This window comes from Pyrus communis, chromosome 3 (genome assembly GCF_041283825.1).
Source record: "Pyrus communis isolate YQ-2024b chromosome 3, ASM4128382v1, whole genome shotgun sequence".
NCBI classification, from domain to species: Eukaryota; Viridiplantae; Streptophyta; class Magnoliopsida; order Rosales; family Rosaceae; genus Pyrus; species Pyrus communis.
In genome coordinates this window covers 8812658-8827180 of record NC_142567.1, presented here as the reverse complement: position 1 = coordinate 8827180, position 14523 = coordinate 8812658, and the positions used below count along the sequence as shown (strand labels likewise).

The window sequence follows — 14523 nt, the reverse complement described above, 5'->3', positions numbered from 1 at the left end:
TGATTATTGTTGTGCTGCATGTTTATTCTTAACTTTTAGTGTAATGATCCGTTCCTAATTACTACGAATTTTATAATTTTAAAATGTGAAATTTCGAAAATACCCTTCGAGGCAAATGTGTTGACTTTTGTTGACCTCTTTGTCGAAGCACGTAAGATCTGTTTTCTTGGCGTATCTTCGTAGTACTCATCGTTATGGACGTGTGGGAGCAAATGGAACGCAATTTGAAATTATAACGAAGGAGTTATTAACGAACGAAGTCAAGGACAAAATGGTCAATTGATCATTTTCTGGAAGGCTCCAAAATTGTTGAAGAAAATTTGGGAAGCCACGTGTGTGGCTGTGAATGGAAAGATAAGGATTGGGGGCTGCCCAATCAGAAATAAAGGAGGAAATGGGAGGCCAATTGGAAAGAAGAGTTTCGGGAGAGAAAAGAAAAGGAGGTTGTGGCGAATCGGGAGAGGAGAGAGGAAGAAGAGGTTGACCAATGAGGGAGGAGAGAAGGGAGAAACAGGAGGGAAAGGAGGAAAGGAGAAAACCAGGGGATTTGGGTGACCCGTTTTCCCCCCCCATCGCAAGCTGGTTGCCCGACGAAAAATTCCAGTGTTCTTCCATCGTTTTTTAGGCGAATTTCACCAAACTATCACCTAGAAACTTTCCACCGGCCTTCCCTCTCCATTTTACACCCAAGATTGTTGGGTTTTTGGCCTGTATCGCGAAGAATGGAACCGTGGGTTTCAGGGACACCACGGCGGCGATCCGCCCTATTCTGAAGGCAATCACGTCGATCTCCACCACCATTAGACTCCCCATGAGCCCAGGAACAAGGCCCAAACAACCTTAGGGGCGGCGGAGCACCGACGACGGCGAATCAAAGCCCACCCTTTCTAGATTTTCCTGCAGGTTTGAGTGAAATTGGGGCTTTTCTCGGCCAAATTGGACTTGGCCACAGGTATGAAACTTAGCTCCACTCGTTGAGATCTTCATTCTTATAAAATTTGAGAATTTTTGGAAATAGTTGAATTTTCCGGCAAGTCAGTGTGGCGGCGAGTGGAAAAGGACACCACTTGACCTTCCTAGGCTAGTATGGGTGCCCCGATTCCATATTAGACATCCGATTGACGAAATTTCGTTGTTTGGTTATATTTCCATTAAGGGCCGCCACTTGATTATTATATGATTCGACAATCCGACTATTGGATCGTCACCAAAGTTTAATACGTAATAGTACATAATATTTAAGGGCATTAGGAACTGACGGATCAGGAATCTAACGTACGGATCTTCCTGGGTAGGTTTTCTAAGTTTGTAAATCTAAACCTCGGACGCCACTTAATTTTAGCAATTGGTGGAGATCCGACTGTTGGATCATTCCAAAACTTTAGGATGATCTAGAAGCTTATTGAAACTCTTAGGAAGTTACAGATTGGAAATCTGAGGTGTGGAACTTCTAGATCGAGTTGCGTAGGGTTGTGGACCCTACCTTCGACTTTTGATTGACGGTTTACTTTTGGTCAATGGGTTACAAATCATTCTAGAATGTCCTTGGGGATGTGTTTTATGTAAGTTACGTGTTCTATCGATATGAATTCTGAGATGTGATTTGTTATTTGTTCTAGGTGACGAACGTTCATGATGCCTCGATATTCATGCTAGGGAGTTGTAGCATGGACTTTAGGTGAGTGAGTCTTTGCTTTATACACACACACACACACACACACACACACACACACACATATAGGTTAGTTTCCATATATACAAGCATTAATAAATTCTTCATGCGTATGCCATGATTAAATAATGTTATAAAAAATGTTGTACTGTTGTGAAATGCTAAAATAATACTACGGGATGCGTAGGTAAGTTTATTATGTTGACTAGAATTATTGAATCATTATGGCATGCTTATATTTATGTAGTTTGCTCATCATTGTTGTACTTGATGTTAGTGCTTGCCCAGGGCCATGGCCAATTTTTCACGTGTATGTTCACATCCACACTGCATGCTCGCCTTGGATCCAAGTAGGTGTCAGTCATGTTGTATAGGTTGCAATAGGCAACTCCGACTCGTATGTGACCGCGAATAGCGCCAATTTTCATGTGATTGTAGCACTAGAGTGTATATTATGATTACACCCAGTCCTGTCGTACATGTTGCATTAGACAACACCGACTTGTGTGCTAGCATAGATTGATGAGCATCAGTCCAATCGTATAGGTTGCATTAGGCGACTTCGACTTGTGTGCTAGCATAGATCGATGGGCACTTGATTCTATTATGTTACTGTTGAGATGTTATGATTGGCATATTTATGAATTTATTGTTGATTTGCATTGATTTCATACTTATACGTAATATGATTTTCTTGAAACTATACATGTTTTACAGCGATGGGTCTTAACGTTTCGAAAGGTTTTTACTAAAACTTTATTTTCAGGCCCACTCACCCTTGTTTTTCGCCCCTCCAGGTTTTAGTTGCTAAACTTTTGTATCGACGAGGATTCTTGGCAAATCTCAGTATAGGTGGCTACCTTTGAGGGTATAATCTTTATCTTATCTTACTATACTTTACTTATATTCTGACATCACTTGTGATGGGTTCATTCCCGTTCACCGCGGACTCTTGTATTTAGGCACTTTTAGGTTTAAATGTATTCACATTTTCCACATCGCTACACTTTATGGCTTCGTCACCTTCCAGGTGTCGGCCAACACAACTTGATTCGAAGTCCAAGTGAACATTTCGGGTCATGATGTGTCATTTAGTTCTTGTGGATGGAGAATTATGTGTTTTTTTTATTATAAGTGGTCCTTGAACCAGTTTTATGTTTAGATGTGCCTAATATGTAGTTTAATGAACTTTCTAGACTCGTACTGTCTTTATGAGCTGATATGGTTTTCATAATGGTGCATATTATTGATTTCAGTTCAATAGAATGAGCATATGGTGTTATAAGAATCCAATATTTACCTTAATAATCTTAATATTAATAAGGATATGACTTCTAAGTTTGGGGTGATGCAAATAACTAAAGCTTATAGTTTTCTACTTGTTTCTTATCTCTATGTCATTTGTGATGGACCAACCTTATCAACTTTTAGGAGTAAAGACCTTCTGACAATCATCAAATACCAACGGTCATGACTTGGTTAGTTTCATATACGTTAGAGTCAATGTTAGTCAAAGAATATGTTAGAGTTTGTTAACTTTGTTTAGCTGTGTTGTCTTCTAGTTAATCTATGTATATCTGAGTATTTAATCAGCTTTGTAACCATTATTCTCCCGTAATGTAAAAATCATCTATCTCACACGTTTTGACTAGTTGAGTTTAATATCAATAACTCGATCATCTCCCACTGAGGGACTGCTGCATGGTTCAAATGAAGCATGCCATCTGAAAGATATTGTTTAATCAGGAAACCCGAAGCCACCTATGAACAAGAGCGTGCTCGTATGCAGAAGGTAAGGATTGTGTATTTGTAAAGTGTGATTAAGACTTAGTTGAGTTTATATTGCTTTTTATGTCTGCTACTTTCTTGGGGACTGATGATTTCATTCTTCCTCAAGTCCGGATAATAATAATTTATTTCCATATAAGATTTCTTGTGCATGTAATTCATGTTTTATTACTTCTATCTGAATCTAATTGAAACATGTTGTGTTGTCACATAGGATGGTGGTAGTGTGAGTTCAAATGGACGACTCCAGGGGCGCCTTGAAGTTTCTAGGGCCTTCGGAGATTGCCAGTTCAAAAAGGTTCTATTTTCTCTTCTTTAACGCTTCCCCTTTCATTATTTGTTTCCTTTGTTTGGAATGTAACATAAAACAATTGTTTATATATATTGAAAAAGATCAAATCTGTAAAACTTTTGCTATTATAAATAAATATAGCTCAAGTTATTATAAATTGGAAATTTTATTTTTAGAAAGAAAGCATGTGTAAATGATTCATTTGTAATTACTAAATATGCTTAAGTTTATCCATCCACTTCTCTGGGAACAAAACCATATTACTTTACTCTGCCAAAGATCGTTGAATTGGATGTTAATGTACTCTATGCTTTGATTGTCTTATCTCTGTTTTTCCATTGAATGAATTAACTGCTCAGTAACTTGAGCTGAATGTGTCGGGCTGTGACAACCATAAATTATCAACAACTACTAGAATGTTAAGCAATGTAACATAGTTGTCCAATGTATTTGTTAACTATTATATAATAAATAAACATGAGGACTATGTATCCTTGTTATCTTGAGTGCCTACCATGTCCTAAACTTTCTTAATGCGAAGAGTACCAAATATCTTGAGTGCATTTGTAGGGCAAGTATTTTTGCGAATTCAAGTGGTGGATTTGTCATTTTGTTTCTCTAGTGTATCTAACAAATTTTATTTGATTGCTTTAGGCAAACTAAGATCCACAATATATGGGCAAGGCTTGTAGGTGTTGAGAGTGTTGGCAATAAATATTAGGAGAAGCTTGACACTCAATATGCATAGTGTTTTCTACATTTCCCCCCTTCAAATTCAGTATAATTTCAATGACGTTCTTCTTCTTTAAATTCTGTTGCAGCTTTTGATGCTAAAACCAAAGATGTACGACATTGAACACAGAGAAAATTTCACCAGGGAAGGTGATGAATTTATTTACCATTCCAAAGGGCAAGCCTCAATCCAAGGCAGAGAGACTGGACCACGCACTAACCTTGGGAACTAGCCAAGGAGTGAGTAGTTTCTATGACACGTGCGTGCTCAAACTTGAAAAAATTCGGCTGTATTGTGCTGTGTATTCCATTCAGTTAATAAATGGAATTTGATAGCTGTAAATCTTTTGGGATGCTTCTTGTATGTAAATAACACTTCTAAACTTGATAGTTTAATGAAATGCTGGTATTTTGAATTGGCAGGGGTAAATTATCTCAGTTCAAGTCAAAAAGGTTGCGTTTCACATTTCAGAGTGTTTGTACTTAGCAGATCGGTGTTTGTCTTGCAATGTGCATGTTTTTAGTATGCAGTGTGCATATCATGTGCATGTGTTCAACATGCAATGTGTAGACATAAACATGAGCATGCAACGTGCATGATGTGCATCCTTTGAGCATGTGCATGTTTTCAGTATGCAGTGTGCATATCATGTGCTTGTGTTGAGTATGCCATGTGCAGACATGTGCATCTTTTGAGCATGCAGTGTGCATATTCCACATTTACTGGTCATGATCGTAATCACGGTGGCTTGAAAAGTATAAAAAGTTATTAATGCAATTATCCGGGAAATATTTTTCGGCAAACCACCATCGAAAACGATACCAGAATTGCATTATAATTAATAAAGGCAAACCAATATGGGAGGGGCAATAACCCATTTTTAGGGGGCAGTTTGGTCGTTGGATCAAGTTTTTCAAAATAAAGGCACTAACAAACCAACTTTCGGAGAAATTTTTTGGGAAACTTACATTTGGATTATAAAAGATAACAAATAAAGGCATGCTTCATTACACCACCAACTTGCAATTGAATTCCAAATGCAAAGAATAGGGAAAAAAAGGGTTTTCAAGGAAGAATACAATTAGTACCCTCAACTATGACTACAGGTATGACAGAACCACCATGGATTGGAACCCCATTAGTTGTGCTAATCCTTGGAGTTGCGTGAAATCCATTTCCTAGGCCAGGATGGACCTCCCAAACAACAACAGTAGATGGGTTTACTATTGGAACACCTGCGACATGCAAGGCACTATAGTCTGTTATGATAGCATCAACTACCATGGTCCCACTAGGCCCAGCACCCAAGAGTCCATTGCTTGTTTGAAACCACTTTTGTGCAGCATTAGTTTGATTAGGAGGATACTGGGGCCAATGAAGCTGAATGGAGCTTGAAGAGAAAACAGAACAGACGCACAGAAAACTGGGCCACCTAGCTGAAACAAATAACAAAATATTGCAACAGATAACAATAACACACATTATGAGAGGTTGCATTGAAGGAAAAAAACCTGAATTTTGAGACTGCTGTGAAAGAAATTTTTCTTCAAGGGTGAGGCAGCCTGCAACGGATCTCACGACCTTCCAGGCATATAGCACATGGATGACAGAACATGCGTTGCAAAATCACAGGTAGCGGATTCAGATTCGGCACGTCGAAAAATCTAAGGAGGGACCTCGGGTTCTCCCATGCGCTGCTGCATGCCGCCACAGGGCCGCAGCCTAGGAGGCCACGCACCATCGCACGCGCAGAGATGGCTTGCCGAACAAGTCACATGAAAAGTTGCCGGTGTTGCTGTGGTAGCAGCCGTCCACGGCAGTGAAGCACAGTACCTCAGGCGGAGGTGCATGTGCTCAACGCATCGGCCATGACAGCCTCCCATGCGCGGCCCACGCATCGACCATGGAAACTAGGATTGGGTCTGGACTTTGGGTTGCTAGGTTGGGCCGGTTTATTGGATTGGGCCCAGTTATTAGGTTGGGTCGGGTTTTGGGTTGGGCTTGGTTGTTGGTTTTGGATCCGGTTTGGATTACGGGTTGGGTCAACCCGGTCCCAGTCACAAGCGTAAGGGAAGGCCGGAATAATTTTTGGCTCCGATCAATCCCAAATCTTCACTAAACCTAACCATCCAATATATCAAAATGAAGCCCAAGAAACAACAAGTTGGATTATACCTTTGGTTTCCTCGGTCATGGCAGGAATTGGTTGAAAATTGGTTCGAAAGTCGTCAAGTTTCTTGCCGGAAATTGGGAAATCTGTCCTAGAAGTTTATGTATCCCAAGCTCACCAAAATGAGCATGCCAACCTAGAACTCGAACTAAACATAAAAAAGGAGAAGCAAATGGATGAACCCCAAAGCTTACATAAGTCGTGAACGGCGAGATTCGTCGGACATGATGGTGGTCACGATGCCGTTGCACAGTGAGGTGAGGGATGAGTTTCGGAAGCGTTTTTCTTCATTTTCTAGGTTTGTAGAACTCACAGAGGTGGTGAAGTTGTGACGATGGTGCTAGTGGAGATCGCTGGAGCGGCGGGGGTGTGTCGAGTCTCGGTAAGGAGAGAAGTGTAGAGATGGAGGAAAGAGACAATGAGAGAAGGAAAGGGTTCTAGAGAGAGAGGAGTCAAAGAAGGACCAAAATGACACCCCAGAAATGGGGAAAAGCTGCCATTTGTCAGCCTAGGGGTGGTCAAAGTGGAAAATATCTCTACTTGGAAAGTTACCAAAATACCCTTACGTTTCGAATTCCATAAAATCTTCATTTTAGCTCCAAATTTAATTCTTCTTACGCCCACGCGTTCGTAATAATGAGTACTACCAGGATATGCTGAGGAAAAGAGCCTTACATGACATGATAAGGCAGTCAACAAAAGTCAACGTTTTTACCTTGAAGGGCATTTTCGTAAATTCACGCTTTAAAATTATAAAAATTGAAATATTTAGGGACGGGTCGTTACACTGCATGTAGAAAAATGCCAATAGGTGTGGAAATCCCAAGTTACATGCGCCTGTAGAGTTGTTTCCCAATTTGAACTAGATCTCCTTCCTTGATTTGGAGATAAACTTCTTCTAGGAAAAGGAAATCAGTTGCCTCCAATAACTATTTAATTTTGCCTTAAGCAGGGGATTAAATAAATTTGGAGAACAATCATCATTGCAACAGGGAAGAGAGAAGCCATAGGAAATTTGTTCCCCCTCCCCTAGTTTTCTTCTTCTCTTGCCCTTGCAAAGAGTCGTCTCTCGTTGCTGTTCTTCTTCTTCGTGCCACACCAAGGTAAGAAAATTTTTAATTTTCTTCTTCTTAATTTTTGGGAGCCTCGAGGCTTGAAAAATTGGCTCGGCGAGGGTCGATGAGGTGTGAAAATTGTGGCATAAGTGCCACGGTGCTGCTGTGTTGTGGTGGGCAGCGTGGGCTGGTGGTGGTGTGGCAACAGAGTTCAGCTAGGCCGAGGTGATCGGTGCGCTGGGACACAGGGAGGCCAGCTAGGGCTGGGCTTTCATGGCTATTGGCCACGGGTCTGTGTAGGCAAGAAGGGAAAGAGGGAGAGAGACCGGCGTGGGTTGGCTATCTGGTTTCTGCAACCTGGGCTAAGAGGCCTAGGGCCTATTTGAGCTGCACGCGTGAAAGAGAAGGGAGGAAGGAGCCGCGGGCTTTCTTCCATCATGGGCCTCGAGGACTGCTGGAGCAGCATGTAGCCGGGCTTGGACTCGCTTGAGCTGAAGGAGAGGGAGAAAGGCACGGGGTGTTAACCCTTCATTAATGGTGGATTTGCGCCGAAGGGCACTTGGGGCCTATTGTGGCTTGTTGATGAGCTGGGCAGTGAGGCTTGGCGTTAGGGCGCTAGGCTTTGCGGTCTTCCTTTATTTTTATTTTTTTTGTTTTTCTTCTCATGAGCTGTTGTCCAAATATTTTTCTTTGTACTTTCTTGCAGAAATTTTAAGATGTCTTCCACCTTTGCCCGTCAATGCGGTTCTTCCAACAAGGTGGGCTACTGCAAGCCTGTACATGTCAAGATCAATTCTAATGAGCTATTTCAAGATTTTCTCGAGACGTACAAGCATGCGATTCCGTCAAGGGTTCGCATTAAGCATGTGAAGGATAATAATGGGCATGAACTGTGTGGTGAAAGTGCCACTGCTAGGAAGAGGGCTATCAAATTCCATGAAATATGTGCATGCTTAGTGCTTCCTGAATGCAGTTCGTGCGATGGAGGGATTTTCATCTTTCTCAACTTAGACCTCTTAAAAAAATAAGGAAGACACGTATGACTGTTTCTAGGAAGATCACGATCATATGAGTAGCCATATAGCGGACAACAGTTTCGTACATGCTTCAAATGGGACGAGCAACACAAGTTTCTAGAAAAATAAGCATTACACATCAATAAGCAGTGTAGCTGTAATAACCGAACGTAATGCATAGGTAAAGGGCGAACAAATGTAAGACTAATCGCTATAACTTACGATGTTTCATGAATTTTTTTAAATTGGCATGGTAGTAGTTTTATTACTATTGTTCATTCCTCAATAATTTAGAAAATGCTTTACAAACTCAAAGCAACAAAGTGCAGTCGTAATAGGCATCAAAGCAAATACATCAAAATTTTATTTGAACTCATGAAATATCACACAAATTTGTTAGCCCTAGAGAAGTTCAATTCTCTGTTTAAGATAGCGAAGAAGAAGGTGGGACAGAAGTTGGAATTATACAATGATTAAATACTCGGTTAGCTTTGGCTTGAATGGCAGTTCTGTTCCCGGTGCGTTCGTAAGTAAAGGTGCTATTAACGAAAACATTATGGCACGGTCTTCCCAACGCCACAAGGTCCCGGCAACTAAAGTCACCAATTTTCTTCCCTTTGAAAATATAGTTGTACACGTCGAATGTATACTTTATGTTGAAATGTTTTTTGCACTCAACCACGGACGGCAAATCATCCAAATGCACCAACATTGGAAGTGCACAATTCGTGAAAAGCAAAAAGACCACAATTGTAAACATGTTTAATCCAACCATAATGGTGGAAAAAATGAATAACTTTTGATTTTTTTAGAAAATAATCCCTTAGATGCAGTTGAACTTTGATGCAAGGAGTTCTACACTTATAAGGGATGAGGTAAAGGTGCGAGTCATTGGTAAAATGAAAAACTCATTTTCCTTTAAAACTACTTTAGCAACGTATTTACTGATGTGAGCTATCAACTACAAGTAGCCATATTTGGGTAATACGCCATGGCGAAGTTTTCATTTTTCTCAACTTGGACCCGGAAACAATGAAGAAGACACGTATGACTGTTACCAAGAATATCGCGATCATACGAGTAGCCATATAGCGGATAATAGTTTCGTACATGCTTGAAATGGGACTAGCAACATAAGTTTCTAGAAAAATAAGCATTACACATCAATATGCAGTGAAGCTGTAATAATCGAACGTAATGCACGGGTAAAGGCTGAACAAATGTAAAACTGATCTCTATTACTTACTATGATTCACGAAGTTTTTGAAATTGGCGTGGTAGTTATTTAATTACTATTGTTCATTCATCAATCATTTAGATAATGCTTTATAACTCAAGGCAACAAAGTAAAGTCGTAACAAGGCATGAAAGCAAGTACATCGAAATTTTATTTTGACTTATGAAACATCCCATAAATTTGTTAGCCCTAGAGAAGTTCAATTCTCAAGTTAAGATAGCGAAGAAGGAGGTAGGACGGAAGTTGCAATTACACAATGATTAAATACTCGCTCAGCTCTAGCTTGAATGGCAGTTTTGTTCCTGGTGTGTTCATAAGTAAAGGTGTTGTTCATGAAAACATTATGGCATGGTCTTCCCAACGCCACAAGGGCCCGTCAACTAAAGTCACCAATGTTCTTCCCTGTGAAAATATAGTTGTACACTTCGAATGCATACTTTATGCTGAAATGTTTTTTGCACACAACCACGGCCGACGAGTCATCTAAATGCACCAACATTAGAAGTCCGCAATTCGCCAAAAGCAAAATGACCATAATTGGAAACATGTTTAGTCAAGCCATAATGGTGGAAAGAATGAGTAACTTTGATTTTCTTAGAAAATGATCCCTTAGATGCAGTTGAACTTTGACGCAAGGAGTTCTACACTTATAAGGGATGAGACAAAGGTGCGAGTCATTGGTAAACTGAAAAACACTTTTTCCTTTAAAACAACTTTAGCAACGTACTTACTGATGTGAGGTATCAAATACGAGAGTTTCTAATTTAGTATTTATTTTGGTACCATAAATGCAACTTACAAGTTCCCATAAATTGTTTAATTAATCTCAACAGTAACATAGCTATTTATTACATCGCACAAAAATTACTTGTTTCAAATTAATACACTGACTAGTTTGTTACAATAGAGTTGCAAAAACCGTAAATTGAACTTGCATGTCATGTTAGTGACTATTATTGCGTGAAAAAGAGATGACAAGCAGGAAAAAGAACGCGACTAGCCTTAATTGTTCTGCAGTGAATGGACAAACGTATTTCTCGGCATTATTATTCCTACTCTATCAAAATGAAAATGTGAGGAAAGAGATTAATTTGTTAAGAAGCAAAGAATTGTTGAAGTACAATAGATTAAGTAAATGGGCACACCTTTCTTGGTAAACTCATTTTAGCACATATATTATTTCACACCCTACGGCATATGGAGCAATAGTCATGCCCCACACGCCCGAATATAACGTTAACGAACTAAAGTTGCATCAATGATAAGTTTCAAATCAGTCAACAAATATTCTAGTTTTGGTTATTCAGACGAAAGACAAAAAGATGAAAAAAAAAAGATACAGAGGTGTGCCAAATGAACACACTTTTTACAAAGTGTAGCATGTCCATAACAACTTGAACCAAAATGCCAGAAAGAGTGGATCAAGAGTCTTTCATAAGCTTATTCCAACGTCGTTTTGCAAGAATTTTGGGTAATACACCTTGGCGAAGTTTTCATCTTTCTCAACCTCGTCTCGGAAACAATGAGGAAGACACATATGACTGTCACCAAGAATATCGCTATCATACGAGTAGCCATATAGTGGACAATAGTTCCGAACATGCTTGAAATGGGACGGGCAACATAAGTTTCTAGAAAAATAAGCATTACACATCAATATGCAGTGTAGCTGCAACAACCGAACGTAATGCACGGGTGAAGGCTGAACAAATGAAAAACTGATCTCTATTACTTACGATGTTTCACGAAGTTTTTGAAATTGGCGTGATAGTTGTTTTATTACTATTGTTCATTCCAAAATTATTTAGATAATGCTTTACAACTCAAAGCAACAAAGTGAAGTCGTAAAAAGGCATCAAAGCAAGTACGTCGAAATTTTATTCTGACTCTTGAAGCATCCAACAAATTTGTTAGCCCTAGAGAAGTTCAATTCTCAATTTAAGATAGCGAAGAAGGAGGTGGGATGGAAGTTGAAATTATACAATGATTAAATACTTGGTCAGCTCTGGCTTGAATGGCAGTTCTATTCCCGGTGTGTTCATAAGTAAAGGTGTTGTTCACAAAAACATTATGGCACGGTCTTCCCAATGCGACAAGGGCCCGGCAACTAAAGTCACCAATTTTCTTCCCTTTAAAAATATAATTGTACACATCGAATGCATACTTTATGCTGAAATGTTTTTTGCACACAACCACGGCCGGCGAGTCATCCAAATACGTCAATGTTGGAAGTGCGCAATTCGCCAAAAGAAAAATGACCATAATTGTAAACATCTTTGGTCCGGCCATAACGGTGGAAAGAATGAGTAACTTTTGATTTTCTTAGAAAGTAATCCCTTACATGCAGTTGAACTTTGACGCAAGGGGTTCTACACTTATAAGGGATGAGGCAAAGGTGCGAGTCATAGGTAAAATGATAAACGCATTTTCCTTTAAAACTACTTTAGCAACGTACTTACTGATGTGAGGTATCTAATACGAGAGTTTCTAATTTGGTATTTATTTTGGTACCATAAATGCAACTTAAAAGTTCCCATAAATTGTTTAATTAATCTCAACAATAACATAGCTATTTATTACATCACACTAAAATTACTTGTTTCAAATTAATACACTCACTAGTTTGTTACAATAGAGTTGCAAAAACCGTGAACTGAACTTGCATGTCGTGTTAGTGACTATTGTTGCGTGAAAAAGAGAAGACAAGCAGGAAAAGAAATACGACTAGCCTAAATTGTTCTGTAGTAAATGGACAAACATATTTCTCAGCATTATTATTCATACTATATCAAAATGAAAATGTGAGGTTTAAGAGATTAATTTGTTAAGAAGCGAAGAATTGTTGAAGACAAAGGAATAAGTAAATGGGCACCCCTTTCTTGGTAATCTCATTTCAGCACAAATTTTATTTCACACCCAACTGCGTATGGTACAATAGTCATGGCCCACAGCCCGAATATAAAGTTAACGAGCTACAGTTGCGTCGATGATAGATTTGAAATCAGTCGACAAATATTCTAGTTTTGGTTATTCAGACCAAAGAAAACAAGATGAAAAAAACCAAAAGATACAGAGGGGTGCCAAATGAATACACTTTTTACAAAGTGTACCATGTCAATTAAAACGTGAACCAAAAGGCCAATAAGTGTCGATCAATAGTCTTTCATAAGCTTATTCCAACGTCGTTTTGGAAGAATTATGGGCAATACGCCATGACGAAGTTTTCATCTTTCTCAACTTGGATCCGGAAACAATGAAGAAGACATGTATGACAGTTTCCAAGAATATCGTGATCATACGAGTAGCCATATAGCGGACAATAGTTCCGTACATGCTTGAAATGGGACGAGCAACATAAGTTTCTAGAAAAATAAGCATTACACATCAATATGCAATGTAGCTGCAATAACTGAACATAATGCACGGGTAAAGGCTGAACAAATGTAAAACTGATCTTTATTACTTACAATGTTTCACGAAGTTTTTGAAATTGGCATGGTAGTTGTTTTATTACTATTGTTCATTCGTTAATCATTTAGATAATGCTTTACAACTGAAAGCAACAAAGTGAAGTCGTAACAAGGCATTAAAGCAATACATCAAAATTTTATTCTGACTCATGACACATCCCACAAATTTGTTAGCCCTAGAGAAGTTCAATTCTCCATTTAAGATAGCGAAGAAGGAGGTGGGACGGAAGTTGCAATTATACAATGATTAAATACTTGGTCAGCTCTGGCTAGAATGGCATTTTTGTTCCCGGTGTGTTCATAAGTAAAGGTGCTGTTCACGAAAACATTATGGCATGGCCTTCCCAACGCCACAAGGGCTCGGCAACTAAAGTCACCAATTTTCTTCCCTTTGAAAATATAGTTGTACACGTCAAATGCATACTTTATGCTAAAATGTTTTTTGCACTCAACCACGGCCGGCGAGTCATCCAAATGCGCCAACGTTGGAAGTGCACAATTCGCCAAAAGAAAAATGACCATAATTGTAAACATGTTTAGCCTGGCCATAATGGTGGAAATAATGAGTAACTTTTGATTTTCTTAGAAAGTGATCCCTTACATGCAGTTGAACTTTAACGCAAGGAGTTATACACTTATAAGGGACAAGGTAAAGGTGCGAGTCATTGGTAAAATGAAAAACGCATTTTCCTTTAAAACTACTTTAGCAACGTACTTACCAATGTGAGGTATCAAATACGAGAGTTTCTAATTTGGTATTTATTTTTGTACCATAAACGCAACTTACAAGTTCCCATAAATTGTTTAGTTAATCTCAATAATAACATAGCTATTTATTACATCACACAAAAATTACTTGTTTCAAATTAATACACTCACTACTTTTTTACAACAGAGTTGCAAAAACCGTGAACTGAACTTGCATGTCGTTTTAGTGACTATTGTTGCGTGAAAAAGAGATGACAAGCAGGAAAAGAAATACGACTAGCCTTAACTGTTCTGCAGTAAATGGACAAACGTATTTCTCAACATTATTATTCCTTCTATATCAAAATGAAAATGTGATGTATAAGAGATTAATTTGTTACGA

The 14523-nt window shown here is 39.0% G+C and overlaps 1 protein-coding gene and 1 long non-coding RNA gene across 3 annotated transcripts; one reads left to right on the top strand and one right to left on the bottom strand.

Moving 5' to 3' along the window:
• The first annotated feature begins 1485 nt into the window (after window positions 1-1485).
• LOC148697864 (putative protein phosphatase 2C 8) lies at window positions 1486-4900 on the top strand. Of its 2 annotated transcripts, XM_088690237.1 has the most exons (5): window positions 1486-1678; window positions 2470-2540; window positions 3419-3464; window positions 3675-3758; window positions 4574-4900. In XM_088690237.1, the coding sequence occupies exons 3-5, from the start codon at window positions 3456-3458 to the stop codon at window positions 4715-4717; spliced, it is 237 nt and encodes a 78-aa protein (XP_088546363.1). In that variant the 5' UTR covers window positions 1486-1678; window positions 2470-2540; window positions 3419-3455; the 3' UTR covers window positions 4718-4900. The 2 variants fall into 2 exon arrangements, with proteins under 2 accessions (XP_088546363.1, XP_088546362.1); XM_088690236.1 differs by lacking the exons at window positions 1486-1678; window positions 2470-2540 and having other exon boundaries at window positions 2945-3464.
• A 570-nt stretch (window positions 4901-5470) lies between these two features.
• LOC148697863 (uncharacterized) lies at window positions 5471-7042 on the bottom strand. Its single transcript, XR_015960306.1, has 2 exons — window positions 5997-7042; window positions 5471-5921 (listed from the first exon to the last, which is right to left on the bottom strand). It is a non-coding gene; the product is annotated as an uncharacterized LOC148697863 (long non-coding RNA).
• Between the last annotated feature and the right edge of the window lie 7481 nt (window positions 7043-14523).

Bases quoted from the DNA above. Each gene is read 5' to 3' on its own strand.
- LOC148697864 (XM_088690236.1), top strand. From the start codon at position 3,390: ATGCCATCTGAAAGATATTGTTTAATCAGGAAACCCGAAGCCACCTAT. The intron at 3,465-3,674 runs GTAAGGATTGTG...GTTGTCACATAG, and splicing joins AGCGTGCTCGTATGCAGAAG to GATGGTGGTAGTGTGAGTTC. The intron at 3,759-4,573 runs GTTCTATTTTCT...ATTCTGTTGCAG, and splicing joins GAGATTGCCAGTTCAAAAAG to CTTTTGATGCTAAAACCAAA.